Source organism: Myiozetetes cayanensis, unplaced genomic scaffold (genome assembly GCF_022539395.1).
Source record: "Myiozetetes cayanensis isolate MyiCay16 unplaced genomic scaffold, myiCay2020 scf20-37, whole genome shotgun sequence".
NCBI classification, from domain to species: domain Eukaryota; kingdom Metazoa; phylum Chordata; class Aves; order Passeriformes; family Tyrannidae; genus Myiozetetes; species Myiozetetes cayanensis.
Genome location: NW_026087412.1, coordinates 7,273,146 through 7,287,941, shown reverse-complemented (window position 1 = coordinate 7,287,941; position 14,796 = coordinate 7,273,146). Strand labels below are relative to the sequence as shown.

Below are 14,796 nucleotides of genomic sequence, written 5' to 3'. Positions count from 1 at the left end.
GGAAGCTGCAGCAGAGGTCAGAGGTGGAGAGCACAGGCTGTGAATCCCTGCTGGCCCTGCCCTCTGGGGCTGTGCAGATCCTGCTGCTCCAGGGCAGCCACCCAGCCCTGGGCAGGTTTAGCAGTGGAGCCCAACTCCAGCAGGACCAGGAGAATCCACTGTGGGCTCTGCAGAACACACTGCACAGGTCCTGTTCTCTGCTGCAGCTTCCATCGTATGAGAAGCTCAAGGGGATTCTATTGATTTCATCTACTTATGCTCAGAAAAAGCTGAGTTGTTGACTAAACTAAGCAGATTAAGGTGGTTAATCCAGATAAGGTTGGCTAAGAATGTTGTTACCATACGTATGGCATTTCACATTTGGGTGGAAAATGGCTATTTTTAAACTGCTAAAATTTTACCTTCATATGCCAGTGTAGTTTATTGACTACGTCAGTGTAATTGGGAGGTGTTTTATGTCCAGGCAGCCCTGGCTGGCACTGACCCAGCATTACCTGTGGCTACAGCTGGAAAGCTGCTTTCCAGGAGAAGCTGTAAAGAGCCAGCCTGGAGTGGGTTATTGCACAACCTGCACAGCCAGAGCTCAGCAGGGGCACAGGCAGCCAGGGGTGGGTACAGTACAGCAGAATGAAGTAGTTCTGAGGAGATATTTTTGGTATTTTTAAAGCATAACAACTGTATGTATCAAAGTGTTCTAAATCAGCCAGAAGTAACAAACCACTGAAGCTCACCTGCTTAACCAAAAATTCTGAACTGCTTTTACGTGTCTTCTGATCCAGCAGGATCTCCGGGAGATCCCCCTCCCCCTGAAGTGGTGAGGATGTTACCAGTAAATCATCTGGGACTGACCCTGTCATGCCTTTCTCAGGTTACAGCTTTCCAGTCCCAGCTGGGCCAGACCAGGTGAGAAGGGTCCAGGTGGGGGAAAGGGACAGCACAGGACCCTGATGGCACAACTGCAGCTTTTCTGCTCCCCCCACCCCCTTCTTTTTTAACAGCACTGGCAAACACCACAACAATGAGGAGAAACTGCTTATTTCCATCTGGATTTCTATCCTAGACAGGCCTATCCTTTTCCATGTAGCATAAGTTTTCTAAAATACAAATTCCATGGGAACTCCATCTGATCTGTGTAGGAAAGATGGCCAGACTAGATAATGTGGGTGCCATCTGCACGGAGTTTACTGTTTGCTCATTGGCACAGATGGATGTAATTACTAATTACACATGCAGCTTGACTGGATTATTTATTTGCTTAGAAAAATATTCAAAAGATCCAGATTCCCATTTTTAAATAATTTTCAGACTGTAATACATGTTTTAGAGAAAATCCCACAACATGAAGTCTTAATACTGCAGCTGAAGGGCAGCTCCACCCAGGCTGGCAGAGAGCAGAGTAAGGCAGCAGAGCTGCAGCAGCGCAGCTAAAGCTGAGAAACTCAACATTCTGTGTCAATGTTTGGTACATCCCAGCAGCTTGGAAAGGCAGGGAGCTGATTCCCAAGAACTGCTGGCCATGTTAAGCTATCAGACCTTTACAGGGAGAAGGATGTTGTCACCTTCCATCGTGCCTCTTCTCCTCCTTAACTGCTTTGTTTCCTTCACACAGTTCTGAACATGCTTCTCCATGTTCTTTGTTTTTCAGACTTTGAGTACATAGGAATTACTATTAGGGAGTGGAAAAGGAGAGGCAGAACAAGACTGCAGTAGGATTCGTGCTGGCAGAGTTGTGTCTGTCCTCCCACCCCCCAGGCAGCACGGAATGGGTGCACAGAGGCTGACACTGGAAACAACAGACAGTGTAAGGTTTTACCTGGCCTGTCTCTCAAGCACTTAAGAGTTTGTGGTATGTAACATCAAAAGCTACTCCACTATGTCAATGCTACCACTAAAGCTAAATAGCTAAATTACAACTCTCTATCTTACCCAATACACATAAAAATGTACTTTGCAACCACCAGAGAACAGTAGGTCCCAAATCACATACATAGTCAATTCACAGTATCTTGCCTTAAGACAAAGTGCCCTACAAAGGAAACCATACCTAAAAAGCCACACAAACTTGACATCAAATCCTTTCTCAGTAGGAAGACATTTATACCAATCTGTGGGAGGGTTTAGTGCATGTGGAAATGTGGTATTGGCTTGAAGCAAGCACAGCTCTGCTGCCCTGCAAAAGCAAGCACAAGGCTGCTCCCCTCCTCGAGAACTGAGGAGAGGCTGCTCATGACACTGGTTGGGGCTTTGCTTTAGTTATTTTCTTCATCTGTGAACCAAAGGAAAGCTTCAGTCTGGCTCTTATGACAGTTCTGAGCTCTGTTAGTTTTGAAGTGGCCTAAGGAGATGAACATCAGTCACTGCTCGAGCCAGAGATGAAGTGTGATATGAAGTAGTAGTGTAGTATTAAGCTATGATGTTTGTTTGCTTTACAACCCCTAGTTTGTGTGACAGTGCTAAACATTAAATCTATTGCTACATAGGAACAGGGAAACTAGCTGTTAACTAACTGGCTTGTTAACTACAGGTCTACCAGCCAATCCAAAACATTCATTTTGAGTGCTCAAGAAATAGATCACTTTAAGGGATCTTCTGACATTCTTATAAAGTTCTTGACTAACAGATAAGGTTATGGCTGAGAGGAGAGGGTCTTGTACTTGGCTCTGTGTTCATCTATTTCTTCCTTTGTTTTTCTGATACAGCTAAAAATTTCCTTGAAGAGTGCTTTATATTCAGGGAGAGCATTTGTGGGAGAGTCACTTAGCTCCACAACTGTGAATCCTTGATTGCTAGCCGAGAGATCATACTGGGTGTTCCCCACGTTTAGGTCTTTGGAATACTGCTTCAGTGTCTGGACAGCCTTGTGTTTCAAACAATCTTCATCCATTTGACACTTCTTCAAAAGTTCCTCGTACTTCACTTTCAGAGCATTATACTGAGCATCAACTTCATTAAGCACAGAGATTCCCCGCTGTTTCACGGCCTCAGCTCTCCTGATGCAGGTCTCCTCGTGGCCCCTCAGGATGTCTGCGCCCACCGCGCTGCTCAGCAGGGTCTCGCTGCTGCTCCGCTTCAGCGCCTTCTTCTCCAGCTCTGTCACCAGTCCATCATCTGCCAGGCTCTGCCCCAGCTCCCTGTCCAGAGATTCCTTGAATGAAATGAAAAAGGACTCTGGCACCAACTTCTCTGCATTATGGAATGTGTTTTCAGACTGGAGTATCTGCCGCATTTCGGCTACTTCTGCCTCCAGCTCCTCCGCCCGCGCGCGGTACAAGTCTGTATCCACGAGCCTCCGCTCCAGCTCGCAGTTCTCCTTCACCATCAGACTGTATTCCTCCTCCATTGTCACCCTCTTCTCTTTCTCCAGGTTCAGCTGGGCTTGCAGAACTGTAACTGCTTTTTTTAACTTCTCATTTTCTTCTTCTACAGGGCTTAACTGACTATCCATCGAAGTAATCTTTTCTGCAAACACATGATCGTACACAAAATACCTGCAGAAACAAAGTAAGTGTTATCAAACGTAGGAAGTCCAGCTGACCACACCTCCTGAAGGTTTCCTGTCCTGAGTAACTAATGCCATATTTAAACTGTGCGCTGACAGCCCTCAGAGCACTCCCAGGGGCCATTTCACTGACCTATCAGGCTGTTTAGGAGTCAGAACAGAGCTGGTAACAAGCTCCCAGCTTAGGCAGAATGGCAGCTCATTATCAGTTTCAAGTAAAACAGACAAGCTGATAGAATAAGCACACCTACAGTTTAAGTTTAAATAAATATTGCCTCAGTGTAGCATGCAGTACTTCGACACTGTTTTTTTCCACAGTGCTCCACTCTTGTAACTTTTGTCACTGCTGATGGCAGAAAGCAGCTTCAGAACTGACAAGGCAATTCTGTAGGATGGCATTCTCACAAGCCTTTGGCAGCTTGAAGCCTTGACTTATCCTTTCAATTGTCAAGAAATAACTTCATTTTGGATGTACAGATTTATTCTAGAGTAGAATATATAAAATATTCTACCTCCATGTAATGCTGAAGCCCAGACACAACAGCCTGTTTGCTGTGTCTTGTGACACAAGTTTGCTGCTTGTGAACATCACCTAATTTTTCTGCTAGCTTCTCTCATACCTGTGCTTGTGCCTTAGTTTTTAAAGCCTTGCTTAAAATAACATGACTGTTCTTTCCCAGGTAAGGTAGAAGTCTTACTGGCGCAGGTCATAGAGCTCCTTCAGACAGGAGAAGCTGTGCATCGATCTGGGCTGGTCAGACCTCTCGTGGCTCATCCGGCCTCGGCCAGGCTTCTTCAGTTCTTCTACTTGTCGCTGCAGGTCATCTATGTGAGTTTGTAGATTTTCAATGGTCTCTGTCAAGCTAAAAGGTGGAAAGACTTTTAAATAGAACTGTCCTTTCAATTTACCAGTATCGTGGCACACTGCCAGGCAGGGACAGCCCCCCCATAGCTACACAAACACACCTGCACTGCTCCCACTGATTTTTACCAGCTGGGGGAGGGCTGAAGTTTGTTACCTTAATATCTTCTGTTGTGAAGCTCTGCTCTCTGCAACCAGCTTCTGATTGGTGTCCTCCAGTTCTCTTGCTGTCACATCCAGCTGCTCGTAGACCTTTGCGTGCTGGTCGTTCATCTGGCGCAGGAGCTCCACTTGCTTTGTGAGGTACTGCAAGACAGCGCTGCTGTTAGTGGGTCACGCTGCAAACACGAGCTGCCACTCTTCTGTGAGCTCCAACAGAAATTTTCTAACCATAACTCTCTTAGCACTAAAACTGAAATACTGCGTAGCACCATCCATAATTAAAATTATTTTTAGCTAACCTAAGTTCTTCCAGGCTGAAGCAGCATCAGGTTCAGCACAACAGAATTTAGGTTGTGGTCACACTTAAGTATGTGGGTTAATGTGTGTCAGGCAGTATAATCAAATTATTGAATTCAATCTTTAATTACTCAAAGTGAACTATTCCAGTTACTGTAATCCCAAACAAAGGCCTCCTGGCCTTTCTTAAAAAATAAAGCTTCACTGAAGTATTCTCAATTTAATCCTCTTGGGTTTTACAGTTAGCAACACAGGCTGTTAAGTTTCCTGAATAATGTCAGAAAGCTTAGAAATCTCAGCCTAAGAGCAGTTAACAATCACCTAATGCTCTCAATACAAGTGCCTCATATTGTCCCACCCAGGACATGAGCATTTGCACAGACTTGAGCAAAAAAACTAACCCTCTAAATCTGAAATATTCTGCTCTTGTGTACAATTTATTTCTTGCAATGTATTCTGTATTACTAAATGCTACTTACTGAAAAACAGAGCTCAGGAAGAAACATCCAGCAAACTCCTAGGCAGAATTACCTCTCTTTACACAGGCCTCTGACATATTCAAAACTTCTAATGTTCTACTTAACCTTTTACCTCATTAGAAGATTGGTGGGTTTACATTTTAGGCAATTTAAGAACAGATAATAAGTTAATCTAGGACTAGTAATTGCTGCATACAGACTTGCATGATAGCTGGTAGCTAGATCCTTTTGTAGCCTGGGCACACATGACAGAGGATTTACACCAAAATAGAACATAGATTAGCAGCAGAATCTCAATGTGACCCATTTCAGATTAACTTTCCCTATTGGTTATGGCTGAAGGAAGGAGCTGGAGATCCTCAGACTTTCTTCAGGACTAGGAGAGTGGCTGAGCAGAGGAGCCAAGGCTGTGGTGCTCCAATAGATTTCACCACTGATCACAATGAGACTTTGCACAAGCTTTAGATGAATGGAAGAGGTGAAGCATCACTTTCTCCACCTTTCATCTCCAGTATCTTCAGGGCTGGTGTCAGGTTGGCCTGGTATAAATCAGACCACCAAAAGATGATGTAGTAATAAATACTTCAGAAGTTCACATTTAATCCACCTCCCCTGCAACTGAGCACCTAAAATTAAGCAGCAGATGAGACTTCTTGCTTTCTACCACATGATAAAAGGAGAGTGTCAGTATTTCCAAAGTCTGAGTGCTGAGAGCAGATTCCGACAGGAATGGAGTTGCCCTTTCAATCCAGCATTTATTACATCTACAGTGATTAGTCAGTGGCACACGTGTCAGCACAGAGGGCAGACATAATGATGCAGAGCTGTAAAATGCTTAATATGTTAGCATTTAATATATGAGATGTAATCTTAAGCACACCACAGCCTTTGACCCTTCTTTTTCAGTGCAGACAAGATAGTGCCATACTTCAGAATTATTTCTTAGCCAGTTCTAGACTTTGCTACCCATAAGAACTGAATTAATGGCAAAAAAACCCCAAAGATTTACAAGGATATACTGCATTGAAAAAGCTAGTAAAAAAAAAAATTCAGCTGCTACAGGAGCAGCTGAAAGATCACATTTAGGTTACAGAGACAAGCACTTGACTGTTGGGAAAAATCAAGCAATAGAGACAGGATATGCTATTTGCACGTGTATCCTGTGCACTGGGGTATCCTGCATTCCCACAGGACAGGAACATAGGCATGAAAATCACAGGCTGAACTGCTTTGACCAGCACAGTGCTTACACCTTGCACATACCAACTCTATTGCCATTTCTTTCAGGAATGCCTGGAACAATTCCTTGTGCCAATAAGCCAATGCATTCAGTTCCTCAGCTGGGGGCTCTCTCTGGGTGTTTGAACAGGGGGGTCATTTTCCCTTTTCTACCAGAAATCCAGAGGCAAGAGAAACTTCTTTGGAGAAAAAAAAGGTTTGTGTTGCTGTTACACTTTTAAACAGGACTGAGGAAAGACAGAAGATTGAGAGAGGGGTGGTTGAACTGAAGACAGCACGTTACTGCAGCAGGGAGGAGTACAGCCTGAAGGTTCTGTGACTCAACACAATCAGCTGGGCAAATGAAGGTACAGGCACTATTTATCTGTCAGAAGCACCCCAAAAACTGTTCTCCCTCTCCCTCCCTCTGGGAGCTGCTAGGACAACTCAATATACATCTCCTACCCTCGCTGGGGGAGAGGAGGAAAGAGAACAAGGAGGTATCAGATAAAGCCTTCAAAAAGTACTATTGACCAAGTCTTGCCAAAGTAGGATTTTGAGGGGAAAAATTAATCTGTCCTGTGTGAGGTGGTGTGACCAGAGAAGTACTTGACCCTGAAACACAGCAGTTATAGATCACTGCTGGAAGGACACTGGTGACACTTCCTGGTGCTGAGGCTCTGTTATGTAGTCAACAAACACTGACCCACCAGAACAGCTTAAGCAAATAAACTGGCTTAAACCAACAGGATGTTACATTCTTAATAGCACTAGATTATTTCTGTAAATCAATGTAGCTTAGCAATTATGTATTTTCCATATTTCAAGACAGTGGTTAAATGCAGCTGCTGATTAAGTAGCCCCACTCCCTGAGCCAGGTCAGTTATCACAAAGTTATGGTGTGTTATTTCAAAAGGTGTGTTGTAACTGTGTTTAACACTTTCTTAAACATGGTTGTACATGCAGGTGTTGAACCCTGTGTACAGTATTTGTATAGCACCTTGGAAGTGTTTGTCTTCTCCAGGTCTTTAGAATTGATCTCTTTATAAGAACTATTCAAGGCAATGAGTTATTTTCAGTCTCTGCATAAGTAAATACATTTTTTAATGCTGTGGCACTAATATAAATATCAGCCTTTCCAACCATTGTGTCAGAATGAACAGGATAACAAAGATGACATTTAGCACAAAATAGAGGTAAGAGCCAAAGTAGGAAATACAAACCAAAAATATCTTCTAAATTGTTCATCACTTAATAAAAATGCTGTATTTGTGTTAAGATGACGACTCTAAAGACACCTATATAGCTGTAAGTATTAAGCTTAGAATTCTTTAAGTTACCATCACAGTAGTAAGGGCTTTGAGTCTGAAGTTGCAGCTGTACAAAACCCACCTCCCATCTGTAAATGCAGAAGTGCTGCTTGCACAAAGAACTCAGATTTGGTGAAAATCTGGTATGGACCAGTCACAGCCTGACTCCTGTGATTCATACCAGAACCAAACTGAAATGCTGACTACATTTTCAATATTTTGTCAGTCAGCAAAGTACTGAATATTTAATAATTTAATTATTAGAGACCATGCATTGCCCTCTAATAGCTGGAAAAATCTCATTAGGCTGACAAATGCCAGGCCTGCAAGAACACAGGCAATATAAAAAATTAAAAAAAGAAATTGCCAAAGATGGCCAGGATTTTCCACCCTGTTACACAAAGATGAAAGGCTCTGAAAGGATGGATACGTTTTTGGGTTTTATTTTCCTTGGAAAATGCAGAACAAAATATCCACCATGTCCTATACTAAGATACTATTTAAGTGGGGTATTTTCTGGGTTTTGTTATTTGTTTGTTGGCTTTTTTTTGGTCATTGTACAGGGTTTTTTTACATTGAAATAGACTTTAGTTTCCTTTACCCCTTTACCTCAGTTTAGTGGAAGCACCTATCCCCAGATTCTACTTAAATCTCTCTCCTGCATTATCAGCATTTAAATTTCAGTGCAGTAACCATTAAGATTTTCATATAATAATTTAAATTATTAAAGCATTTATCATCATATAACTTAATGTCATTTTACCTGGCAAGATCAGCAAAGTTTAGCAATAAAAATAACTGAAGTGACTTTTGTGTACAAAAAAGAAAAATACCAATCATTTCTCATTAAACAAGCCCAATCCATGGGATTTAATGGCATTTAATGGCACAAAAATTCTGGTAATCAGAGAAACAGTTCTAACTGTGATCAACCTATACAGCTTCTCAGATTCTCAAAGCAGCAGAAGTGGTGAAAGACTGTTCAGTATTTTCCATCAAATGTCAAGAAATTCAGATTTTAACTATTATGTTGCAGCTCTAGATGCCTTAACATTTGGATCCCTGAGATATTTTACCTCTATCTCCTGCAGTTGCTCTTGGTTTGTTGCATACATTTGCTGCAAGGATTCCTCTAGTTCAGTGTTACGGTCCAGCAGTGTCTTCCCAAGCTCAGCAGCAAGGTGAAGGTCTAAACAAAGGAATCACGTTTGCAGGTAAGTGATAGAAACAATAATAGAATCTGATTTTAAAGCATGTTAATCAGATACTCGAGGTACTTTTTTTACTGCCATTATAACCCCTCCCCCAAAAGAAAGTGAGCTTAGACTTTAGTACAGCATTCCTGTATCATCTGTAAGGCAAGTGTCAGTCAGCCCTGGAGCCCAGGACACACTCTTATTTCATGAAGCTGCCTTAGTTCCTCCGTAGGTGCTGCAGCACACCTCCAGCCATGCTCAGCTCCCACAGCCTGCCCAGTGCTGCTCCAGCAGCTCTGCCCCAGGGGGCTCTTTGCTCCATCACCATATTTACAGCACTCAGACCCTGCAAATGTCCCCTGGGCTACAGCCAGGCCAGAGCTGACTGCACTCCTGCCTGCTCTGCTCTTCCTCCCCGTACCCCTTCCCCAGGCAGCTCAGGCCACATGGGATCAAACGGCTAAATGAGAGTTTCAGGTGCTTTCTTATGGTGAAAGAGCAACATCAAAAGACATAAAACTGATGAAGACATGCAGCTATTCTGCCTTTCAAGCTCATAAACCCAGGTGACGAGAATTGTTTCATGTGCTCCAAAACATCATTTTAAATGTCATTTGTTCTCAGGCACTTAATCTCAATTTCACTCCAGTCATCTTCAATCACCTCCAGGGTGCAGTGACTGTAGTTGTTGCAAATTAAGAAATAAGTCATCTGAACTCTCAGTTCCATTCTAGAGGGAAGATATTTGTTCAGCAGCATCAATAGTGCAAGATATTCTACATTATTATGTTTAAAAACATGTGTAATTTAAAAGCTAACATAATGTGACAAAGTAATACATTTTGGTGTTATTGCTAAAATTGTAATTACTCTGTGCAGGGTATTATTACATGTTAAGAATCCAACAGATTTCTAAAACTCTCCAATTTTCTACCTCCTTCCCCTCGCCTGGACCGTGACCTGCATGCCCACAATACAACCTAGTTAGTTTTCACATAGAACTTCCATCAGTAATGGCAGAGAGACAGAAGAAAAGTCAAGAAAAACTTTGATTCACTTCAAGACCTAAATTAATAAACGAGAGATGTATTTTATCATCAGTAGTTATAGCTGGAGCAGAAAATGCATTCCATTTTCACTTGATTGCAATGCCCTTGTTTTAACATGTTATGTCTTTCCTGCCCCTTCACAATTATCTTATCAGCTTGGCATTGTAACAGATCCAGCCCTGGCCCAGGATTGTTTTGTGCTAACCTTCAGTTGGACAGCCTGGCCAAAAGGATTACTCCATCTCCCCACATAAACCAAAGACCAAATTCAGACTTACAAGGACAAGTGAGTACAAACATTTGTCTGTAAAGTTCCAGATGTCCAACTCTGGCAAAACAACAGCTGTGCTACTCTTTTACACTCTCTCTTACAACTCCAGTGCCTTGTTTCCTACCTTAAGGTCAGATTCTCAGCATCAATGCCACAAAAATATTTCAAAGAAATCCCACTGCATGGGAGTTCTTCAGAGTTTCTGAAGATGTCCAGTGAGGAGCCCCATGGCACACTGAGCTCTATTTAGGAGGTTATCCTCACACAGCACCACTCCTTAAGGAACACAGCCTATGCTAGAGCTGGGTTTGAAGTACTTGGATAATGAAATCTTAAGGTGTCCTACTTAAATTTTTCCCATTTTGTAAACAGATTTCATATTGTTTACCCATGGACAGAGTAACTCCCAGTCAGAAACCAAGATGTTTGTTCTGTCACATTACAGCAAATCCAGCAAATCCATTACCCTATAGAAAATGGAGTCCCAATTCCCAAGTTCTCATACTACACAGATCTTTACTAGGAGCTACAATCTTTACAACTAGTCTGCAATACTGGCATCATTCAGGGCAAAGACTAAATAGTCCATTCTTTTATTTTAATAGAGTAGAATAAGAGCTTTAGAGAGGATTTAGGATTATGTTAAAGACATAATGCATAATGGAATTACTTGCTGTCATTTCCCTTCCCAAAGTGAAAGTTTGTTTTGATGTTTAAGTGCATATAAGAGTTTAGAGTTTCATTCTTGAATGCCCCATCACCTCCTAAATCAAGTAGCACATACCACACGGTCCTTGGGATAGGCTGGATAACAAAATTCATGTCATACTTACACACATTCTGTTTATTAGACTGGCAGAAGCACAGATGGGAGAAACCTGCTATTTTATAATTAGGGTAATTTGTTTCTGAGGGGGAGAATCCGGGTGGAAGCGCTCAGGAACACACAGTAAAACCTGAACTGCAGGGAAAGCAAGACCTGAAATAATTCACCTCTTCTAAAATGAAGAATTTGCTTTGTGTCCTTTTTCCTGCATTGTTAAGTATTTCTAAGCCCTATAAAGAGCAAATTTTACAATGAGAGATGTGTAATACACATGTTCTCCAGATACAGAAGGAAAACTGTTCATTTACATTTCTCTTGAGAGAGTTACTGTAGAACACTGGAAGCACACTGCATTTTCTGTTGTAAATTTATGTAAAGCAACAGCTAAGTTCTGACACAGACATGCATTTTTCCTTTTCACCACAAAGAGGGAAGCAGAGAGGTTTTTAATAATGCAAACTGCCTGTGTGCAGATCTTAAGATCTTCGTTTTAGTAAATCTGATTAGTTGTGCTGGAGTTTAACAGCCTCATCAGAAGGCTCTGAAACAAAACAAGACTTCAAGGATACGTCTTCCGTGATGTTGAACAGCCTTCACTTACCAGCACTTCACACTCTCCTCTGACAGCATTACTATAATTGAAAAAGAGATAAAAACAGTACCAAAATCCTTCTTTTCTACTTTTTCATAGCCCACCTAGCAAAATTATTCAGAGAATTTTCAATCTAAAATTAAGCCTTTTCTTTTAAATAGCAAAAGGCATTAGTAGTGCAAGATATATAAATAAGCCTTGTTGAGGTTTACTTAACTGTAAAATTAAACTCTTTTTTTTTTTTACATGGTTTCATGTCTTCTATATTCAGAATACTCTCTGTTCTGTAAAAGTGAGTAACAACAAGATGTAAGAAGAGCAGCCATATAAAAGAATTCTTTCTCAAAGGTCAGCATACTGCAGCAAAACTTGGACACTGCAGAAGGATGGCTGTTCTCATCCTTACAGGAATTCCATCAGCATTCTGTTTTCATGAACAGCATGCCAGAAAATCCCATCTCCATTGTCAAGGCAAGAGCTTCGGTATGTACAGACTGTCAAGGTTTTCCAAAACCCTACCCTAATATTAACTTTCAAAGGCTGGCTGAGAAGGGCTACAAGTTTGTTTCTGTGTGCTTTCTAAGGTTTTACAACCCAGCTTTTCTCATAAACCTACTGCTGTTTTTAAACATGCACTGATTGTTTGGCTTGTGAGGAGTTTCACGAGCCGTGATAAGCAATCTTACTCCCCTGTTTATGTACACCGGCACAGCACAGGCTTAGGACGAGGAAGTTCATCTCTCAGACTCCAGAAATAAAGTGCAGCATTCCTGTAAGGAGCTTCTTCGTTGCATTTCAACCTGCCCATGTGTTTATTTTCCTCCTTTCCCTTTTGGCAAGGCTGTTAGTCACGTCCATTTAGGCTTAAAGAGAGAATCCCCAGAAAAAGGGTTGTTCACATGGTGAGAGCGCATGAACCTCGAGAATGGAATAGTGTTCCTTAAAAGCTCACAGAGAGTCAACTGGTGATTATTTCACTCTTTTTAATTAAGAGATGAAAGTAAAGAAACATCAAGAAAGCAAGAAGTCAGTTGTTATACATTGTGAAATCTCTTTGTAGGTCTTCTATCCCATAAACACTGACACAGTAAAAACATTGCTTCAAATTTTCATCTCTCTTTGACAGCAAACTATGGTTTCAGGATCTTAAACTGACTTGTTTGTATCCTACAGCCAGGAAAACATCTATTTCAGGCAAAGAGTATCTAAATACAGCTTTCAAACAGTTAGATATTTTATACAGCAGACAATCAGAGAGACCTGTTCCTGTGTCAAAACAAAGTTTCTGCTGTCAGATGCCCGATCTCAGTGTGAATACAGCTTAGCTTTCCTTATGCTTTACAGAACAGCAGCACCCAGCGACCCCAAGAATTAATGTATTTCAAGCAAAAAGCAAAAAGCATAAGACTGGAGTGGGTTTGTAGGAAGCCACTTCACAGCTTCGAGCTGACCTTTTAAAACAAACTCGGGATTAACAACGAAAAGTAGAACCAACTAAATACCAGTCATAAATGCCACTAAGCTCTTAAGGAAATTGCACATTCTTTCCATATCATGCCTGCTGAAGATTTTTAGTGCAATTATACTTGTATTCCTGAGGCTCTTTCCGCATCTGTGAAATGAGAACAGGATCTGCCTCTTGCATATAATGTTTTAAGACCTATTGATGGAATGACATACAGGAGCTAGAAATGTAGAATCCTGAGGTGTAGCGGAGTTATTTGTGTATTTTAATGAGAAAACCTGAAAAGATTTTAATAAGACACTTGTAACTAATCGAGCACTGCTACAACTACACCTCCACCGAACTGGAAGCCCTTACAAAGAGCTCAACAGGGCGCAATAGCGCATCCCACCCCGCTGCTCCCAGCGCCCGCCCCGAGCAGCAGCCGCTTCGCCTCCCGTTCAAGGTGCAACTTTTCGGAGCCTCTTCCCTGCCGGCGGCCGGAGAGGGACCCCGGCACGACCGCGCTGGGCTGCGGCGGCTCCTTCTCTCAAACAAAGGCGGCCGCAGCCTCTCCCGGTGACAGCGATCCCGCGGGGCGGGCAGCGCGGCCGTGCGGGGACCCCCCGAGCCCGGCACGACCCGCCCTTCCCGCCGCCGCCCCGCGACCCCGGCCGCCCTCCCCGCCGCCCTCCGCGCCCGCCGGGCCGGTGTCTCCCCTCCGCCCCTCACACGCCCTCCCCGCCCCAGCCCCTTCCCTCACACACCCCCGCGGCCCCTTCCCTCACACACGCGGCTCTGCGCGCCCCTTCCCTCACACACGCGGCTCGCTGTAGCCCCTTCCCTCACGCAGCCCCGAGGCGGATCCCCACGGCCCCTTCCCTCACACACCCCACTCGCCGCGCCCCCTCCCCTTACACACGCGGCTCTCCGCAACCCCTCTCTCACACGCTCCCCGCTCTCCCCCGTCCCGGCTCACCTTGCTGCAGGTCTTGCTGGTCGTACCAGGGCTCATCCTCGCGGATCTCGAACTCCTCCACCAGGCTGTCGGCCAGCATCGCGCACCTTCCCCTCCCGGGCGGGCGCGGCGGCGGAGCCCACCCGACGATCGCCCTCGCGCCGAGCGGGGCAGGGCGAGCCCGGCAGCCTCTCCCCGCCTCAGCAGCCGCCTCCGGCCATTGCCGAGCGGTTCCGGACTTTGCCGAACCTCTCCCCCTTCTGGCCGGGCTGCGCCGGCGGCAACGTGGCAGGAGCCGCCGCCCGCCCCCCGCCTCCCGCGATTCAAACGCGGCACCCTCGCCTCCCCGGCGCGCGGCCAATGGGGAACCGCCCGCCGGGCAGATCGACCGGAGCCCGCACCAATCACAGAGCGAGCGAGCTCCGAGCAGCCAATGAGAGCGGAGAGGGGGCTGGCCCGGGCCGATGAGGTCCCGCCCCGCCGCGCGGTGCGCAGCCCCCGCCACAGGAGGTGGGTCGGTGCCCGCGCAGGGGGCTGCGGTGCTCGGCGCTGGGAGCGGCCGCGGGCGGGGAGCGGCTGCTGAGGGGTGTCCGCCGGCTCTGCGGCGGAGCGGGGCCGGCACGGCCGGCGGCG

General features: G+C 44.5%; 1 protein-coding gene across 1 annotated transcript; it reads right to left on the bottom strand.

The window, feature by feature from the left end:
- Positions 1-8: 8 nt before the first annotated feature.
- Positions 9-14,419, bottom strand: CDR2 (cerebellar degeneration related protein 2). The gene is made up of 5 exons (XM_050317184.1): positions 14,185-14,419; positions 8,904-9,016; positions 4,519-4,667; positions 4,198-4,362; positions 9-3,488 (listed from the first exon to the last, which is right to left on the bottom strand). The coding sequence occupies exons 1-5, from the start codon at positions 14,261-14,263 to the stop codon at positions 2,627-2,629; spliced, it is 1,368 nt and encodes a 455-aa protein (XP_050173141.1). The 5' UTR covers positions 14,264-14,419; the 3' UTR covers positions 9-2,626.
- Between the last annotated feature and the right edge of the window lie 377 nt (positions 14,420-14,796).

Bases quoted from the DNA above. Each gene is read 5' to 3' on its own strand.
- CDR2 (XM_050317184.1), bottom strand. From the start codon at position 14,263: ATGCTGGCCGACAGCCTGGTGGAGGAGTTCGAGATCCGCGAGGATGAG. The intron at 9,017-14,184 runs GTGAGCCGGGAC...TCCTTTGTTTAG, and splicing joins CCAGCAAGACCTGCAGCAAG to ACCTTCACCTTGCTGCTGAG. The intron at 4,363-4,518 runs GTAACAAACTTC...TCCACCTTTTAG, and splicing joins TCACAACAGAAGATATTAAG to CTTGACAGAGACCATTGAAA.